Source organism: Hippopotamus amphibius, chromosome 4 (assembly GCF_030028045.1).
Source record: "Hippopotamus amphibius kiboko isolate mHipAmp2 chromosome 4, mHipAmp2.hap2, whole genome shotgun sequence".
Taxonomy (NCBI): Eukaryota; Metazoa; Chordata; class Mammalia; order Artiodactyla; family Hippopotamidae; genus Hippopotamus; species Hippopotamus amphibius.
Window position 1 is genome coordinate 145,458,292 of NC_080189.1, and position 19,423 is coordinate 145,477,714.

General features: G+C 36.0%; 1 protein-coding gene across 3 annotated transcripts in view; it reads left to right on the top strand.

Annotated features, from left to right (window-relative positions):
* The first annotated feature begins 162 nt into the window (after positions 1-162).
* ARID4A (AT-rich interaction domain 4A) overlaps positions 163-19,423 on the top strand; it is a 59,058-nt gene continuing 39,797 nt past the window's right edge. The window contains exons 1-8 of one of the 3 annotated variants that reach the window (XM_057731667.1): positions 163-339; positions 1,446-1,502; positions 3,297-3,407; positions 5,573-5,638; positions 6,644-6,734; positions 16,632-16,711; positions 16,797-16,891; positions 18,122-18,254. In XM_057731667.1, coding sequence (XP_057587650.1) covers positions 1,497-1,502; positions 3,297-3,407; positions 5,573-5,638; positions 6,644-6,734; positions 16,632-16,711; positions 16,797-16,891; positions 18,122-18,254 — 582 coding nt within the window. In that variant the 5' untranslated portion in view covers positions 163-339; positions 1,446-1,496. Of the gene's footprint in view, positions 340-892; positions 922-1,445; positions 1,503-3,296; positions 3,408-5,572; positions 5,639-6,643; positions 6,735-16,631; positions 16,712-16,796; positions 16,892-18,121; positions 18,255-19,423 lie in introns of those variants that run through there. The other 2 variants (XM_057731669.1, XM_057731668.1) reach the window with 2 other exon arrangements.

Consider the following 19,423-nt stretch of genomic DNA (forward strand, 5'->3'; position numbering starts at 1 on the left):
TTGGTCTTCGGAGACAGCCAATCATAAGTGGAAGATGTCCTACCTGCTGTTTTTCGCACCAATCCGTGAAGTTTCAGAGCTACATCCAATGAGGACGGCAGGTAGCGAGCTCCAATCCGAAACTCTTCGGCGTCATGAGCAGCCAATAGGAGTTCGTGTAGAAGCGAGTCTGCTCAACAGCTTGTTATTTGGTGGATTGTGGCAGTAAATCGGGCGAGTGGGGAACCGGGTGCAGGAACTGCCGCGGCGGCCGGGAGTGGTGCTACCCGGACGGGGGCTCACGGGGATCAGTGGGGCGGAGGACCCGGGAGCTGACAGCTCGCACTTCACCCGCAGTTGGTAGGTGGGGAGAAGGAAAGCGGGGGATACTGAATGGACCGAGCGGCACTAGCAGCTGGTGCTGCTGCCAGGGGTCCCGGTGCAGTGGGCAGCTTTGGAGGTGGGGCGGGGGATGCTTGGCAAGCGGGGCGGCGAGCGCAGGGGAAGGGGCAAGTCGTGGGGCAGCGGCAGCAAGTGCGGGAGCAGCCGCCGCAGCTGCCTCCCCGGCCGCTTCCCCGGGTTCCCCGGGAAAATGGCTGTGGGCTGGCCGCGCCGCTAACTTTGCTTCCGCGAGGCGAGGAGCGGGCTGCTTGGGGGAAGCCGGCCCCCAAGTCCGCGGCGCGTCCCCCCGCCGTGGAGTGCGCGGCGGGACCCGAGGGACTGGGGGCTCGTACCGCTCTGGGCCGTACAAAAAGTTGAGGCGGGCGCGGGGAGGAGGCGGCGGCTGCCGCTGTGCGGCTCCCCTCCCCTCCCACACCCTGTCCGGGCCGCCTCCCCTCCTCCTCTCCGCCCCCCCCCCCCCCAGCCCTCTCCCCCCCCCCCTGCGGGTCTTCCCTCCCTCGCGCGCCTCGGGGCTGAAGGCCACGGCCCCTGCCCCTCCAGGTGAAGAAGCGCTCCTCCTTCGCGACGTGGTGCAGAGCGGAGGAAGGAGAGCAATGGCGCCGTGACACTCCGCTGCCGCCACCGCGGGCCCGGGGCGGGCCGAGGGGGCCGAGCGGCGGAGGCGGGGCGCGGGCCGAAGTCGGGGTATCCGGGGGGCGGCCGGGCGAAGGCCGGGCGACCGCGCCTCGGGGGGGGCCCGGGGAAGCCCGCACGGCGCCCGGCGCCTTTCCGGAGCGGCCGGTCCTGGGGCTCTGAGTTGAGCATTCCGGGTGCAAGCGGCGAGCGCGGCGGGGGCGCGGTGGGCCGCTGGCGAACTCCGCGGCGGAGCCCGCTGCCCTTTGGCGCCCGTGGGGTTCTCGCCGCCCGCGCGGCCCCTGCGTCCCGGCTGCCCTCGCAGGGGGTCTTACCCCTTCCCCGGTGAGGGTTCTGCCCCTCCCCGCTGGCGTTTGTTTACTTTCCGTCCGCGGGTCGCTCCCCTGCGTGGACTGATCCTGTGCCTGTCTCTCCCCTCCCCTTGGTCCCAGCGACGGAGGAGAGAGCTCGCTGAGCTGGAACCCCACAGATCACCAGTGAAAATGAAGGTAAGTAGAGGCGACGCTGCTCCGCACCTCGTGCCCTGGACACTGCCTGTCGTCAGGCTGGTGCTAGGGAATGTCATTTTTTTTTGCTACTCAAAATTGATTCCTCTGCTAAGCAGCACTTTCTGAAAATGAGGACGTGTTGAATGGGCGAGAGATGATTATTGTGTCTAAATGCGGTCAGTTTGGGCCCCTCTCCGTAGCTGTTAGCACTTTGGAAAGGCTGCTGCAGCCTTTCCATTGTTGTCCATTGGGCTAGTATTTTTAAACACTTCCTGTGTTGGCAGCAGCCTTTGCAGAAGTAAAGCTTTTGTCCTGCTTTGGTTCTTTGGGGGATTTTTTGATTTTTTTTTTTTCTTCCCCAGGGCCAGTGCGATTTTGTAAGCAAGGAATGTGCGGATTGTGTAAGGGAGATATCATTTTTTCTGGGGATAAAGTGAAATTTTGTGGGTGAAATATTTGAAGGTGAACTGAAACTAAGTATTATTATATGTTATTATTGTGACTACTAATACTTAATTTCAGCTCAGTCCTTATAGTAAATATTTTAAATGTATATCTAACAAAAAAATTCTGGAGACAACTAATGTTGCAGATATCCTGTGTGATGTGTAAGGGGAAAGGAAGATATAACATCCTGCAGTTCTGTGGCACTGAGTGTGTCAGGTCAGATATTTATTTGCAGAAAGTATTTCTCTTCAATTTGTGTTATTCGTAAATGCACTAACTTTAAACTCAATTACCTATTCATTTTCTGTTTCAGTGTATTAAGCTCTGAAATTCAGTATTTTCCCAAACTTCCTCTTGCTTTCCTATCTCCTTGAAGTGACAGTGTACCCTCTTTAATGTTAGTTGGGAAAATTTAATGAAAAATCATTTTCTACTTGAAAGTATTTCTCTAAAGTGTACACTGTCACCTTTGCACTTAGCAGTGTTGAATTGAGCTTGTATGAATACACTTAACTTTTGAAAAGAATTGGTAAAATGACAGATTAAGATAGCAATCATTCTGTTACTGTCAAGATTAAAATGAATGGTGGAGTGAAATTTCTCACACCTTTCAATGTATCATTCTGATCATGGCCATTTGCTTAAAGTAGATGATTCTTTGTGAAACCTTTTTTTTTTCTTTTTTAAATATACCAAGATTAGCGTGATAAACTGGTACAGCTACCATCAGTTCATATCTCTGCATTCATCAGCTAATTTAGACTTAAAGCTTTAAAATGCAGCATTTAGCGGATGATTTTTCTAAATAATGCTCGTTATGAAAAGGGTTGGCGTCATTTATTATCTGTACAGTTATTGTGTATCCAAAAAGATGTTGCCTTTATGTAGCTATATTAATAAACATTTAATTATGTATTTGTTAGTGTTACTTTTCAGAGCAATATTTCTTTTAATTGGAAAAGAAAATTTTCAGGAGGCCATAAGTGAATAACTTAGAGTTTTATGAGACTCAATATAAATATACCTTTTCTGGATTTTTAAATTTTTTCATTTCTAAAATACATTATAACATTGTTGAATCATTTTGTACCTGGATGAAAAAACATTATATTTCCCTACTGATGCTTTCTAGTTACAATTTAAATTGTTTTATGTCATCAGGGTATAGTTTATAAAGTAAAGGATTGCTAATAAAGTGTTTGCTTTAGGGATATTTTTAAAATTATCAATGATATTAACGAGCAAATAATGTTCTTATTACTTGAAATACAGAACCTTTCGATGAGACCTGGGGTTGGAGTAGGGAAAAATAGTAGTGACATTCATATTTTATGTTTCTTTCATCAGGCGGCGGATGAGCCTGCCTACCTGACAGTGGGAACTGATGTCAGTGCCAAGTACCGAGGTGCCTTCTGTGAGGCAAAAATTAAGACTGTGAAAAGGCTGGTAAAAGTTAAGGTAATTTTTCTTTTGAATGTAACAGCTTTATTAACTTGATTGAAGAGAATTAGGGATGGAGAGACTGCAAATCAACATTTTATTTATTGAATCATTACTTCACTTAGTGAATCATTACTGTGTGAAAGCACTGTTATATACAAAACTATAGGAAAAGCACATTAAGAATTGGGAAATGAAGAACTCAAGATGAGAAATTATTCCAGCTGCTTCCATGAAATACCGTACTCATGACACTTCCCATCATTTGGATCTTTCCTGTTTGTGGTAGCATGCTTACTTAGGCTATAATCTATTTTCTCTCCTTCTGTACTATTCAGGTAGAGATGATTTCAAGTGATTAAAAAAAACAATAGATTACTAAAAACAAAACAGTTGGAATTATAATTTCAACACCGATAAAAATGACTTGAGAATTTTATTTTTAAGATGCTTTTATGGGCAGAAAAATAAAATTATTTATTCCTGGACAATATTTGGAAATATAGTACTGAAGGATTAAAACCCATAGTTGATCTCAGGAAATATGACTATTACCATTTTCATGTTTCCTCCTAGTAATATTTCTATATAAATGCTTTTAATAATCTTAATTACTTAGGCTACAAAGGTAATCCATGCTTATTATAAACTTTTTAACATTGTAGAGCTGTATAATAAAGTTCATGGAGGTCGTCTGTGATATTACTCCAAAGAAACTTGATGAGTTCTAACAAATTTTGTGCTGTGCTTTTCAGTAACAGTGTTGATGTTATTATTATTATTGGATCATGCTGTACTTTCAGTTTTGCAGTTTGCTTTTCACATACATATGTGATCTTTTCGTGCAAAAATTAAACACCATGAAAGGAGGAAGTGTTTGACTTGTGTTTGTAATACCTAGAGTAGTGCCTTATACATAGGGGGCGCTCAAAATGTGTTGAATGAATAAGTGAACAGTGGACCCAGGACCAGCAGCATCAACCTTACCCGAAAACTTGTTTAAAATGCAAATTCTCAGGCCCCCACCCCCCACAAACTGAATCAGAAACTCTGAGGATGGGGTCCAATGATTGTGTTATAACAAGCCCTTCAAGTATTTCTGATGCATGTTGAAGTTTGAGAACCATTGAACTAGAGGAATGCGACTTGTGTGGTAGGCAGACAGATTTATCTATGATTATTATAAACATTCTGTTTAAATTTTCATCTTCTGGTGAAACTTTTCTTCAAGTATTATTAGGATGTCTTTTGACATTCATTTCTTCCTTGTTTCATCTAGCCCTTTTACTATGTCAGCTATACAGGATTTGCTTACTAAATATTTACTTGGAATTCTTTGAGAATTTTAACTTTGTTAGTATTGTGGCTCTTTATAGATTAACTTATTTAATTTAAAACCAATACAATGATTGTTTGGTGAGGTCTTATCATACATAAATTACCTAGAATTTGAAGTTTCCCCTTGTGGTACTTGCTCCCTTTCCATCTCTCTCTCCCATTCCCCCTCTTGCTTAGCAGAGCAGGTTACCCTATATATGTGGGAGGATCTGTAGTAGAAGGGAGCATTTATTTGTTTTTGTTTTTGTTTTTCTTTAAGAACTTTTATTAAGATAACAATTGACATACAATAAATTGCATGTATTTAAAGCGTACAATTTGATATTTTAAAGGGAGCATTTATTTGTGACTGAATTGCATATCAGATTATTATTTAGGTTTACTTCATAAAGGACTAGAAGACTTCTGGTTTTAATGTGTTTAACTTGCATGTAGGCAATAAAGTTTGATACTGTTCTTTTTTTTTTTTTTTTTTAATATACTTGGTGACAGAATCTTTCTGACTAGTTGATGAAAAGCAATGAAGGCAGTTTTAAGGTTTTACAATAATCACTACAGATTATGAACCTTCTGTAGTTAATTCAGCAAACACTTACTGAGTGCCTGTAATATGCATTGACGCTTCTAACTGCTGGGGATATAGTGAGGCCGATGACTCTAGCCCTTAAGGAGCTCACAGTGAATGAGAGGGTCAATAAACATAAATACAATGTAATAAGTATTATACCAGAGGTAACCACAGGATGCTAAGAAAGCATAGATTAAAGACATTTTTGTTACAATGTTACCATAGATGTATTGTTTTTAAAGTAACATTTGAACTGCTGTGCAAAAATGTTTTTTAGGTACTCCTGAAGCAGGATAATACTACACAGTTGGTGCAAGATGACCAAGTAAAGGGTCCTTTAAGAGTACGTATTGTATACAGTTTAAAATCTGAAATGATGAATCATAAATACAGTGATTTACTGAATTATACATTTGTAGATACACTTTTGAAATGTTAAAAAATGTTAATCAGAAAACAAAATACAAATGAAGTGTTGTATACTTAGTGTAAGTTATGATATTACAGTGGCTGAATTCTTAGTTTAAGAATATTAAACATCTTACAGATGTAATTTAATATATATGAATATGCATTTCATCTACCTTTTGTTTTGAATTCTTGGACTGAATACTTCATTTTGTTTTTCATATTGTTGCCACAGATGTTTAGCTTGTTAAGTGCAATATACTAGTATCAGAAGTCTGAATCTTCTTTTGTTCTGACTTACCAAGTAAACTATATTGACTTAATAATTCAGTTTAATGAATACCTATGTTATGTTTTTCCATCCATTTCTGGCCATTTGTTTATGTTATAAATGTTTGTTATGTCAGAGTACCATGTTGGTTAATATCTTATATACAAAGGTCTGGAAGCTGAAAGAAGGTCAACTGGTCCATTCCTTTCTCTCCAGGTGAACCTTTATCTAAAAGGTCCCTTAAATACAAATGCTGAATCCAATGTTCAATATTTACATGAAAGAAAACTGAAGCTGTTTTTGCTGTCCTGTGGGGTTTTTTTGATTCTTATATTCCACATTTTTCTTGAAGGCAATATGATGTAGTAAAAAAAAGCTCTGAAATAAGACAAGACTGGGTTCTCATCCTGGACTGTTTGCAAATTTTTCTCTCTTCCTGAGCCACAATTTTTGATGTATAAAATAGGGGTAATAATAACTATCTTACTTAAGCCTAAGCATTTTGGGACTTGAATGGCATGATAGATGTATGAGCACTATAAATGATAGAGATCTAAGCCAATATAAGGTTAGATTACCATAGTTTTTTAACCCAGGTCATATAGTTGATAGGAGTAATTTGGTTGGTTTATTTAAATTAGGTAATGAAATTTTGATTTTGTGTTTTAGGTTGGAGCCATTGTTGAAACAAGGACCTCTGATGGATCCTTTCAGGAAGCTGTTATCAGCAAGTTGACAGATGCTAGTTGGTATACTGTGGGTAAGTAGTTAAGTAATTTAATATATAGGATTTAATTTGGGGGTTTCATATATATCGCTCTGTTTTGTAAATACATTGAATCGTTACCTTGGCAGAGAAATATGTATTCTTTCCTATCAATTTACTTGATATAGATGGCTAAAATTTTAATGACACCCTGATAGTAAGAATACAATTATCTCCTTATAGTGACTTGGCCACTTATGGCTATTTCATCCAAGGATGTACTTTTTTTAGGTTATCTTGATATTTCCCTTCACGAAAGTTAAATTATGTGGTTATTTTTCTTCCATTAGAAAAGTCAATACAACTTAGAATTGTAAGTCATCAAAGACTTTTAAACTTTTTCTGGAATTACTATTAAAATGGCATAGTAGCAGGCTTTTACTGTATTGTTGCCTATTTTATATAAGGGTAGTGTAGATGTTTCCACAGAATTTACAGACTAAAAAATTTTTGGCCAGAGTAGATTCAAGCCTAGGTGATCATAGCTTAATTTTTGATTTTCAATGCAGTCAGGACTCTCTTAGTAACACCTTTCAAGAAAGATATAAATGCTGCTAATGTGAATGCATTCTTAACATCCCATGCGTAAGCTTATACTGGCTTTAAAAAACTTTACTGTAGTGAGTAGCAACAAGTGTCACAGTGCATGTAAATAAAAATCTAAATGTAGTACCTATATAGTTGCTGTCATTATGTCAATGAGAATAGCACTGATTAAGATTTCCAAATCTCCTCTCAGTATTTTCAGACTACACAATCCTGTGGATAACATCCAATCGTTGGCTTTACACTGAACATCTATAGCATTTGGTTTTTACATCTATGTCTTGGTTTAAAAGATGTAATTATAGTGTTGTGGTTTCCTTGCAGAAGGAAAAGAAATGACCCTTTAGTTTTATTTTTAGTTTACTTGATTTGTTGCTTTGGGTAAATATCATTCATCTCTAGTTGATGCTCAAAACTGTGAAGAACATGCTTTGGTTGAAAATTGTACTTCCTGTATCTTATTCTGTGGCTTCTATTAGTAGTAGCAATTTGCTGTATTTACCTAATATTTTCTAACCGTTTTTATTCTTAGACCTCCTAGAAGTTGGTGTTAGTTCACAATGGTGCTATTATTCTTTTTTTTTTTTAAGAATTTTGTTGAGATATAATTGACATACAATAAACTGCATATATTTAAAGTGTACAATTTGATGTTTTTTTCTTTTTTTTTTTAATCTATTTATTTATTTTATTGGCTGTGTTGGGTCTTTTTTTTTTTTTTTTTTTTTTTGCTGTGTGCGGGCTTTCTTTAGTTGCAGTGAGTGGGGGCTACTCTTCGTTGTGATGTGCGGGCTCCTCATTGCCGTGGCTTCTCTTGTTGCAGAGCACGGGCTCTAGGCACATGGGCTTCAGTAGTTGCAGCACATGGGCTCAATAGTTGTGGCTCACAGGCTTAGTTGCTCCACGGCATGTGGGATCTTCCTGGGGCAGGGATCGAACCTGTGTCCCCTGCATTGGCAGGTGGATTCTCAACCACTGCACCACCTGGGAAGCCCTAATGTTTTTTTTCTTATTGGTAATGTATATATGGCAATCCCAATCTCCCAATTCATCCATATTTCCCCCCTTGGTGTCCATGTTTGTTCTCTACATTTGTGTCTCTATGTCTGCCATGCAAACTGGTTGATCTGTACCATTTTTCTAGATTCCGCATATATGCATTAATATATTATGTTTGTTTTTCTGGCTCACTTCACTCTGTATGACAGTCTCTAGGTCCATCCATGTCTCTATAAATGACCCAATTTTTGTTCCTTTTTATGACTGAGTAATGTTCCATTGTATATATGTACCACATCTTCTTTATACATTCGTCTTTCGATGGACAATTAGGCTGCTTCCATGATCTGCCTACTGTAAATAGTGCCTACTGTAAATAGTGAACATTGCAGTGCATGTGTCTTTTTGAATTATGGTGTTCTTTGGGTATATGCCCAGTAGTGGGATTGCTGGGTCATATGGTAATTCAATTTTTAGTTTTTTGAGGAACCTCCATACTGTTCTCCATACTGGCTGTATCAATTTATATTCCCACCAACAGTGCAAGAGGGTTCCCTTTTCTCCACACCCTCTCCAGCATTTATTATTTGTAAGTTTTCTGGCACTGCCCATTCTAACTGGTGCAAGGTGATACCTCATTGTAGTTTTGATTTGCATTTCTCTAAGAGTGATGTTGAGCAGCTTTTCATGTCTCTTGGCCATTTGTTTGTCTTCTTTGGAAAAATACCTATTTAGGTCTTCTGCTCATTTTTTGATTTGCTTGTTTTTTTTTTGATATTGAGGTGCATGAACTGTATATATTTTGGAGATTAATCCTTTGTCAGTTGATTCATTTGCAAATATTTTCTCCTATTCTGTTGTCTGTGTTGTCTTTTCATCTTGTTTATAGTTTCCTTTACTGTGCAAAACCTTTTAAGTTTCATTAGGTCCCAGTTGTTTATTTTTGTTTTTTTGTTTTTTTTGCATTAGTCTAGGAGGTGGGTCAAAAAAGATCTTGCTGTGATTTATGTCAAAGAGTGTTCTTCCTTTGTTTTCCTCTAAGAGTTTTATAGTGTCTGGTCTTACATTTAGGTCTTTAATCCATTTTGAGTTTATTTTTGTGTATGGTGTTAGGGAGTGTTCTAATTTCATTCTTTTACATGTAGCTGTCCAGTTTTCCCAGCAGCACTTATGGAAAAGGCTGTGTTTTCTCCATTCTATATCCTTGCCTCCTTTGTCATGGATTAGTTGACCATAGGTGCGTAGGTTTATCTCTGGGCTTTCTATCCTGTTCTATTGATCTGTATTTCTGTTTTTGTGCCAGTACCATATTGTCTTAATTACTGTAGCTTTGTAGTATAGTCTGAAGGCAGGGAGTCTGATTCTTCCAGCTCCATCTTTTTTTCTCAAGATTGCTTTGTCTATTTGGGGTCTTTTGTGTCTCCATACAAATTTTAGAATTTTTTGTTCTAGTTCTGTAAAAAATGCCATTGGTAATTTGATAGGGATTGCATTGAATCTGTAGATTGCTTTGGGTAGTAGAGTCATTTTCACGATGTTGATTCTTCCAATCCAAGAACATGGTCTGTCTCTCTGTTTGTGTCATCTTTGATTTCTTTCATCAGTGTTTTATAGTTTTCTGAGTACAGGTCTTTTACCTCCTTAGTTAGATTTATTCCTAGGTATTTTATTCTTTTTGTTGCAATGGTGAATGAGATTGTTTCCTTAATTTCTCTTTCTGATCTTTCGTTGTTAATGTGTAGGAATGCAAGAGATTTCTGTGTGTTAATTTTGTATCCTGCAACTTTACCAAATTCGTTAATTAGCTCTAGTAGTTTTCTGGTGGCCTCTTTAGGGTTTTCTATGTACAGTATCATGTCATCTGCAAACAGTGACAGTTTTACTTCTTCTTTTCCAATTTGGATTCCCTTTATTTCTTTTTCTTCTCCAATTGCTGTGGCAAGGACTTCCAAAACTATGTTGAATAGTAGTGGCGAGAGTGGACATCCTTGTCTCACAACGGTGCTACTGTTCTGAACTATATATCTTTAGAAGGCTTAGTTGTGGCTGTTTATAGTTGTTAGAGATTTAAAAACTAAGCTTAACATTAAATCTTAGAGACTAAGTAGATACAATTTTGCTGTATTAAACAAAGCAGTGGTAAAAATAACAGGAGTTGCTGTGTGCAGAATCTTGGGAAATTATATGATGTAGGTTCACATGCTAATATGCATCCTACTTGGTGCCCAACATCAAGGTTACACTGACAATACTTGTGACATTTTACTGATATAATGCTCATGCTTCTGCAGAAGCAATACTTTTCAGGTTTTCACATTTTGGATTTTTGCACCTCAGAATAATCCTTCAACTATGAATAGCAATCCCTATGCGTTACATAATGGCATTTTAGTATTGATGAAAACTAGTTGCTACAGAGCATTCTCTATGGTGATTTTCTATGATAGGTAATTACAGAAGAAATTGTATAATTATTGTTCTCAAAGAGCTTAGAATCTTAATTGCATGGGATTCACATATTAAGCATTAGTGTACATAAGAATCACTTACTTGGTGCTTGTTTAAAAAAATGAGGATTCAAATCTCTCCAATTTATTAGGTCTGGAATGGCAACCCAAGAATCTTTCTTTTTTATAAGCACATTGGCTGAATCTAATTCAGGTAGTACACACTTAGAAAAACAGACCACATTTATAGAAACAGAGACTAATTTGGGGAGAAAAACCCAAAATATTTAAGACTTTTGCATCTGTGTAAATGAGAGACAGTGACCAAAGAATTTTAAGATGTTAAGAGGCACTATTAAGTATACTCACTCTGCTATAAAGAATGTTTAGGTATTGAAGGATGTAGGCCACATAAGGAATGATCCTTATTAAAAGATGGCAAAATAAAATGTGTGATCTGTCACAGGTCATAGACTTTATATATTTTTCTTTAAATGAGAGCCTACTTAATTGCTTTTTTCTGGAATTTGTCTTAATTTCTAATTCCTAGCAAAGTGTTATATCGGTAGAATCAGAAAGTATTTAAGGTATTATTAATGGTCTCAATGACGTTTTTTGATTTTAAAAGTGACGTTTTTTGATTTTAAAAGAACTTGAAATTGTGTCAGACTATTGAAAATAAAGCAAAAGGGGATACCACACAGCTGGTTTGAATTAAATATGAGTTATAATCATCAGTGATCAAAAGTTATCTGAGAAAGTGTTAATAACTCCTTATATAATACAGGTATTAATTTTTCCTATTACAGCTGAATAACCAACTTCGAAAAAGATTATGAATCTAATATAACTCAATTAAAAAAAAATCTAAGAATACCTTGTCTCTAATGTTCAATGATAAATAGCACCAGTTTATGAATTTCTGGGTTTTTTTGAGACTTCGAAATATTTCCTCTTTCTGTGATAAAACAGTGCTTCCTAGCAGTTTATTCATTTGGCAGTTCTTTTCCTTGCATTAAAGATAAGGAATCTGTAATGTATGGAAGTGTGTTGTTATCTGTCCAGCCATTCAGAAGATACCAAAATTGGACACTAATATGTATAAAATAGATAACTAATAAGAACCTGCTGTACAGCACAGGGAACTCTGCTTCGCTGTACAGTAGAAGCTAACACAACATTTAAAACAACTATACCTCAAAAAAAAAAAAAAAAAGTTACCAAAATTGGGATTAGAATTCATATCTCCACTTGAATGTTGCCTTTAATTCCTGGCAAATACAACTGTCAGTAAGACATTCTAAAACTGTTCTTTTGCTTTTTTAGAATATAAAAATAACACGTATTTGAAAAATAAGGAAAATATAAAGGAAAAAGTTGCTTTTAATTTAAATAATTTATATATAAATGTACATAAACACATATATCATATATCAAGTTTAACACTAAAATCTTTTCAGTCATTGATAGACTTTTGTGACAAATGCTTTTTAAGATTCAGGATTTTTTTCATGCCTTGTTATTGTTTTGCTCGTCAGTTTTATCAGATCTCATGGAAATTCTAAGTTAAAGGTGTGGTGGATGGTTACATTAAACTGGTGAATGAACTGACTTTTGTAAAATGTGCTGTAGGCTTATAAGGCTTTTAATTTGATTGGAACCTCTTATGACAAATGTTGTTATAACCAAAATCAACCACAAAATGTTTTCAAAGTCAAGTTGTTATTCGGCTGACTAGAAAATCATTCATTAAGAAAAAAAGTACTAAATAACAAATCTATTCAATCCTGTGATAGGCTTTAACCCATTGTTTAAATAGCCTTCTATAAGACTTAGCATTCCCATGATATTTTGTTAATATAATTATACATTTGAATGTTAATTTCTTAAGTTCCCAGATTTCTAAAGTTTTTGATCTTAGCTGCTGAGGGACTTCCATAATTATTACAGATGATTTTATGAGTAACAGAATTATTGGTTTTACCTAGAATATGCATATATTTTTAATTTTAAAGTTTTTACTCTATTGTGAAATGTTTTGTTAATCATTAGTGGTATAAACAAATATAACAATAATATTTATCTTTACAAAATTAGAATTCTTTTTTTTGTCTGTATTTTTTGTTTATTAACAAGATAAGGTTTGAAGGTTTTTAAAAAAATTATTATTTTTTATTATTGAAATATAAGTTGATTTGCAGTGTTGTGTTAATTTCTGCTGTACAGCAAAGCAATTCAGTTATACATATATATATATATATATACTTTCTTTTTCATATTCTTTCCTATTACGGTTTATCATAGGATATCGAATATAGTTCCCTGTCTATACAGTAGGACCTTGTTGTTTATCAAACTCAGAATTCTTAACTTCCTTCCCAGTGTTCATTGTATGCTTGTTTCATACCTATTTATTATGATTCCCCCTTAACTAAGTTGTAGCTCATAGATGAACGTTCTAATTCTCAATTTCTTTATCTATAGAAGGAAGATAGTGATTCCTCCCCTGTAGAGGCTGCTGTGGTGATTAGGACATAGTAGAAGCTTAATAAGTAATAGCCAATTGTATCTTTGCATAGATAAAATTAATTTACTGTTGTTACTATCTTATTATTCTCCAGCATTTAACAGTGCTATGATAACAGGTAGTTCTTTCGTATTTAGTAGTTAGATTAAATCCCTGTTGCTTTTGTTTCTTTGAATTCTAACAATTTAGGGTTAGGCTTTGTATGTTTGTTTGCATTAGCATTATTTTGTCTAGTACAATTAATGTTATAGAGAGAGTCTTTGCTTTGTCATTGCCCTCAAATTAGGTTTTAGTATTTACATATAATATACTAACAGAAATACAACTTTTGTAGTATCTCTTCTCTTGTACTCAGTGAATAATCTATTCAAATGCCATTTTTGGCAAGTATAAGACATTTCATGTCTTATGATTACTAAATCCTTATGCTCTGACCTTTTTTTTCTCTTGGCATGCTGTAATATACATCTTGAAGCAAAAATAAGCTTAATATACTATATATATACACCAGTCAATTATTTCACTCTTATCAAAATGCCATAGTCACAGTTCAATGCCTTCAAAGTATGTGTTCATTTAGATTGATACCTCTAACATGGAAATTACAGAGGAAACCTTTTTTTTTTGGCCATACCTCGTGGCTTCTTGTAATAGTTCTCTGACCAGGGATTGAACCCAGGCCCTCGGCAATGAGAGTGCAGAGTCCTAACCACTGGACAGCCAGGGAATTCCCTAGAGGAAACTTCTTATAGATGGAACTTCTTAATGATTTTGATAATCAGGGATGTCATGGTTAAATAGGTCCACTATGTTGTTGGCTTCTCTATTTATCTTTCAGAAAATCTTGAGAAGTTATATGGTTCAACAAACTTGTATAAAGTACTCAAATACATACCTTTGTATAGTTTTATGAATTTAAAAAAATTCTTAAAAAATTTTTTAAAAGAGAAACAGAGAAAATTCTGTTTCTCTTTCTTCACTTGAAGTTGGAAGGGTTCCATGTAAAATTGTAAAATGGCTGTTTGTACCACAGTTGCCTTTGGTCCTTACCCTATTTCTAACCATGATAAAATTGTGTTGCAGTGAAATTAATTTTTTCCTTCAAAAATCTGATATATTTCAAGGTGAATATGTAAAAAAACAAGAACTCAGGATGTTAACTTGTTAAAATTTCTCATCAGAGCACTTTGATTTGGGGCTGCCATTGATTAATAATAAAACGTGGAAAAGATTTCGTTGCATAAATTGGATATTAGTAATTGGTCTTACATTTTCATTTTCCTTCCTCACACCTCTACCACTTAAATGTGGTTGTACGAGTGTATATGTATGTGTCCAGTGTCACTGTCTTTGGTATTGTAGACATTAAGTAAAATTGGAGCTTTAAGTTTTATTCTGTAGCATACTTATGGACAATAACAATAACATGAAGAATTATTTTAAGTTTGGTATGATAGTTTCATGATATTGCATTTTTCACAGAGCAGTGGTTTATTTATCAGACTTGATGACACCATGTAAATCATAATTGTGATACACATGTTTAGAACACTGTAAATCAAGTGTAGATTAGTGATGTGATTGTTGGAGGATATTGTGTTTTATCCTGTTGTGTCTGCAGATGGTCATTAATTTCTGCATCATTGACAATGTATAACAGATGATTTTGTGAAATTATTATGGTTCTTTAGATATGTGCATCAGGAGCTTTTAATTTTCTCTGCATGTAAGAGAATCTAAACTAGGTGTCTTTAGTCTAAGAGAAAGAACTGACTGAGGTAGATAAATATTGAAGAAGTTGAGTACTCTTACATAGATAAGTTTCTGGCATGAAAAAAGTTTATGATTTGAAGGAAAGTTTTTACTAATAAAACAACCATTTAAAAAAATTCAGGATTGTAATTATATAGATAACAAGGTAAAGATTCTTTTTAAAAATTTTATTTATTTATTTATTTATTTATTTATTTATTTATTGTCTGCATTGGGTTTTCATTGCTGCACATGGGCTTTCTCTAGTTGCAGTGAGCAGGAAGCTGCTCTTCATTGTGGTGCGCAGTCTCCTCATTGAGGTGGCTTCTCTTGTTGCGGAGCACGGGCTCTAGGCACGTGAGCTTCAGTAGTTGCGGCACAGGGCCTCAATAGTTGTGGTTCATAGGCTTAGTTGCTCTGCAGCATGTGGGATCTCCCTAGAGCAGGGATCAAACCCATGTCCCCTGCATTGGCAGGCGGATCTTAACCACTGCACCACCTAGGAAGTCCCTGTAAGATATTACTAGGTCAAGATAATGTAGAATTTTCCTCTCCTAACATTAATCTATTCTGTTACAATGGAAAAACATTGAAAAAAAATGCAAAAACATCTAGAATTATAAAAATTAGGATTAAATCTTAAAAAAATTATTTTGTTTATATATGCTTTCTTGTGTATATGCGTTTTCCATAATATATATAAATATTTGTTGATTCTTATATTCTGTCTTATATTTTATTTTTTCATAATGCTGGGTGGCAGGTGTCTTCTGAGAACATTTTCTTTGTGAAGATTAGATGTTAAAATCAGTACATTTCTGAAAAATTAAACCTATAAAATTATCAAAATAATATATATAGGTAGATACATGAAGAGCATTGGTAATAAATTGTTACATTCCTTGCTCCCATTTCCTTGAAATATTTACATATACTTTCCAAGTAGTATGATTTCTTTTAAATGTAGTGGAAATAAAAACTTGAGAAAGCTTCTGTGCAATTATGACTTATTTTTTAGATTTAAAAAAATTTTCATCTTTCTGGTGTTTCCTTGTTTCAGCTTTTATTTCTAAACTTCTTGCATCCCCCTCTAGCAAAAGAAAAAAGTTGAATCTTATGACTTCAGAATTTGGCAGCCAGTACTTCTATTATAGTCGGTTATCATGAAAATAAGTAGAAGCAGTAGAGTAAACCAACAGCATTACCAGAAGTCAAACAGTTTCTGGACGTTAGAGATACTCCATTGATAACTGTTGCAAAAAAAAAAAAACCCATAATATTTCTTTTTTTTAAACCAGGTTTTTGCTCGTTCTTCTAGGATTAAAGGTAATTTAATATCTGTGCTTTGACTAGGTAGCTAATGGTTTAAGAAGGTGGCTCTGTAGTGGTAGAAATTGAAAAAATGAATGGAGACACTTTAAGCAGTTGGGGGCAGCCATTAACCTGTATTTGTTTGGTATCTATAGAATGAAAGATGTGGTGTGTGTATTTTAAAAGGTTTTGAAGCATAACTAACAAATAATGATTCTTAAGCCCCAGGTAAATAGCAACAATAGCATTCTGTGCAGTTACATTTTATTTAGTGTGCATAAACTCTCTGATACCTTTTGCTTATTGCAGTGTTTGATGATGGTGATGAGAGAACACTGAGACGAACCTCACTTTGCCTAAAAGGAGAGAGACATTTTGCCGAGAGTGAGGTAAAGTGACATAGACTTTTTGAACTGAACAACAGCTACTAATGTAGAGGCGGAAGGTAATTTAATTTGTCTGTTTCTTATCCAGACACTTGACCAGCTTCCATTAACAAATCCGGAGCATTTTGGAACTCCAGTAATTGCAAAGAAGATGAACAGAGGAAGGAGGTCCTCCCTGCCTGTGTGAGTGCTTTCATGTGCAGTAACATTTCAGTTATCACAACATTAAATAAGTGGTTTTTCTGCAGTGGCTAAATTTGTTGGGGTGACCTTTCCACAGCATCTTGTATACTTGTTTTAGACATTTTACCCTGAGCAGACTTTGTTCTTAATTCTTGGACAAAGCAATAGGAATGATGATCACAACCTCTTTTTAAAAAAGGCTATTTTTGTTTTGAGTTACATTGCCAAATTTCTTAATTGATAAGATTATTTTGCTATTTCAAGTGAGTATATGTTTTCTTAAACCTTTTTATTTCAAAAACATTTCACATTTAAAAATTGTAAGAATAATACAATAAACTTTCATGTACTCATCATCTAGATTCACTAAATTATTAAAACTTTTTGGCACATTTGCTTTATCATTTCCTCTCTTTATATACATATATTGTAATTATTTTTTATTTAATAATAATTTTAATTGGCTGAACCATTTGAGAGGAACTTGCAAGCACCATGACTTTTTACCCCTAAATAGTTTATGTAAGAACAAAGACATTCTCTTATATAATCAAAGTATGGTTATCAAATTCAGAACAGATAACATTGATAGAATGCTATTATCTAATAATATGTAGTTCATATTTCAGATTTTGCCTCTTGCCCCAATAATAGCCTTTATACTATCCCCTGATTCCAGGATTCAGTCCAGGATCATGCATTGCATTTAGTTTATGTGGTTCTTAAGTCCCCTTTAATCTAGAAAAGTTCCTCAGTCTTTTTTTGTCTTTTCATGACAGTGACATTTTTGAAGAGTACAGGCCAATTGTCTTGTAGATGTTTCCTCATTGTGGGTTTGTTTAGTTATCCAGATAGATTATCTAAATAAACCTTCTGATGTGTTTGATGAGATCTTTCCATAACCTGTTAGAAAATTAGACTTATATTATCTGGAATCTGGCATACATAAAAAGTGGAAGGGCAGTCTTTTAAAATGTATTTAGCACAGTAAGTACTTCATGGTGATATAGCTTTTCTGACCCAGCCAGTGGTTGGCATGAGAGTCTAAGTCCAGATTGTCATTGAAGTGGACTCAGAGTTACCATGGGCAGCTCAGGACTGCTTCTGTGGGGCTAGGGAAGTAGCCATTTCTTCAATTTCAATGTGAATGAAGTAGCTACTACCCCAGGGTAGTGACTGTATCAAAAATGGTTTGTGTTAAGGTCATGACAAAGTTATTCTAACGTTTAGTAACGAAGATGAAAAAGAAGAAGAAAGTAGTGAAGAGGAAGATGAAGATAAGCGACGTCTCAATGATGAACTGTTAGGAAAAGTCGTAAGTGTGGTATCTACATCTGAGAAGAGTGAATGGTATCCTGCTTTGGTAAGTATGGTTTCTTTGCAGAGTTAATTAACCATTTAAAATATTTGTTTAACATGGATTTTTAGAAAGCATTTAAAGTATTTTGAGAGTGCTACACAAATTTAGTTTGAAACTTTATTGCAAAATTGAGCAATCCTACCCAGGTCCCACATACTTCACTGTCTTCTTTTGTTATTTCCTTTCTTTAATTCTCTGTAACCAAATATTTATTGGGCTCTTTCAGTTTTTCCTTCAAAATGTGTCTAGTGGTCTCTTTTTACCCTGTTCCTACCACCTTTTTTCACCTGGTATATAGTACCTACCTCCAGCTTTCCTGAACTTGATGCCTGAATGCTTTCTTTATTAAATTCAGACTTATTTTCTAGAAGTAATTGTTATAGAGAAATTTTAAAATATTAATTTATTCCTGATGGTCCCATTCTCAAAAAACCCTGTGCTGACTCTGTGTAATGGGTCAATTCTGCATTCTTTAGATGGATATCGGAGGTCATTCCTAGCTCTTAGTTTGTTTCCTATCTTCAGTGTAAGCTATCTACTTAGGCTCTGCTCCCTGTATAAGACACTTCACTTCTCCAATCCATTACCCCTTAAATCAATCAGTATTTAGTGAGGATTTGCGGTGAGTTCAGCTTTGCTCTTAGCTCCTCAGAAAAGAAAGAGGTATGAGACTTGTAAAACATTGCCCTCAAGGAGTTTACTACACACATCTCAGAGATTATGTAGTAGTTAAATATTACGTAGTAATTTTAAAAACTTTTGGTGCAGACATTGGAATATGACAAAGAGTATTAGGGAAAAAATGGGTATACCTAGGCTTTAGAAATGGCAAATCTTGGGTAGGTTGGTAGAGAAAACTAATCTTTGCTTACTTGAGGAAGGAATGAGAAGGTATGGGCAAGAGAATTACTTCACGAGAAGAATCAATAATACTTGGTAATACCTATCTCCCTTTTCTCTTCTTACTCCTCCCCTCTTAAATATGTCCTAAGGTTCAGCTCAGATCCTACCTTTTCTGCACATTCTCCCCTAACCATTTTAACATAAGCATGCCCCTTCTTCTCTGAGTTTTGATATCACTAATATCTCTAATAATAATTTTGGCACAAAATATGTCCAAAATTAGATTAGACTCCTTTAAAGAACTGAGACCATTTTTAAAATTAAGTTTC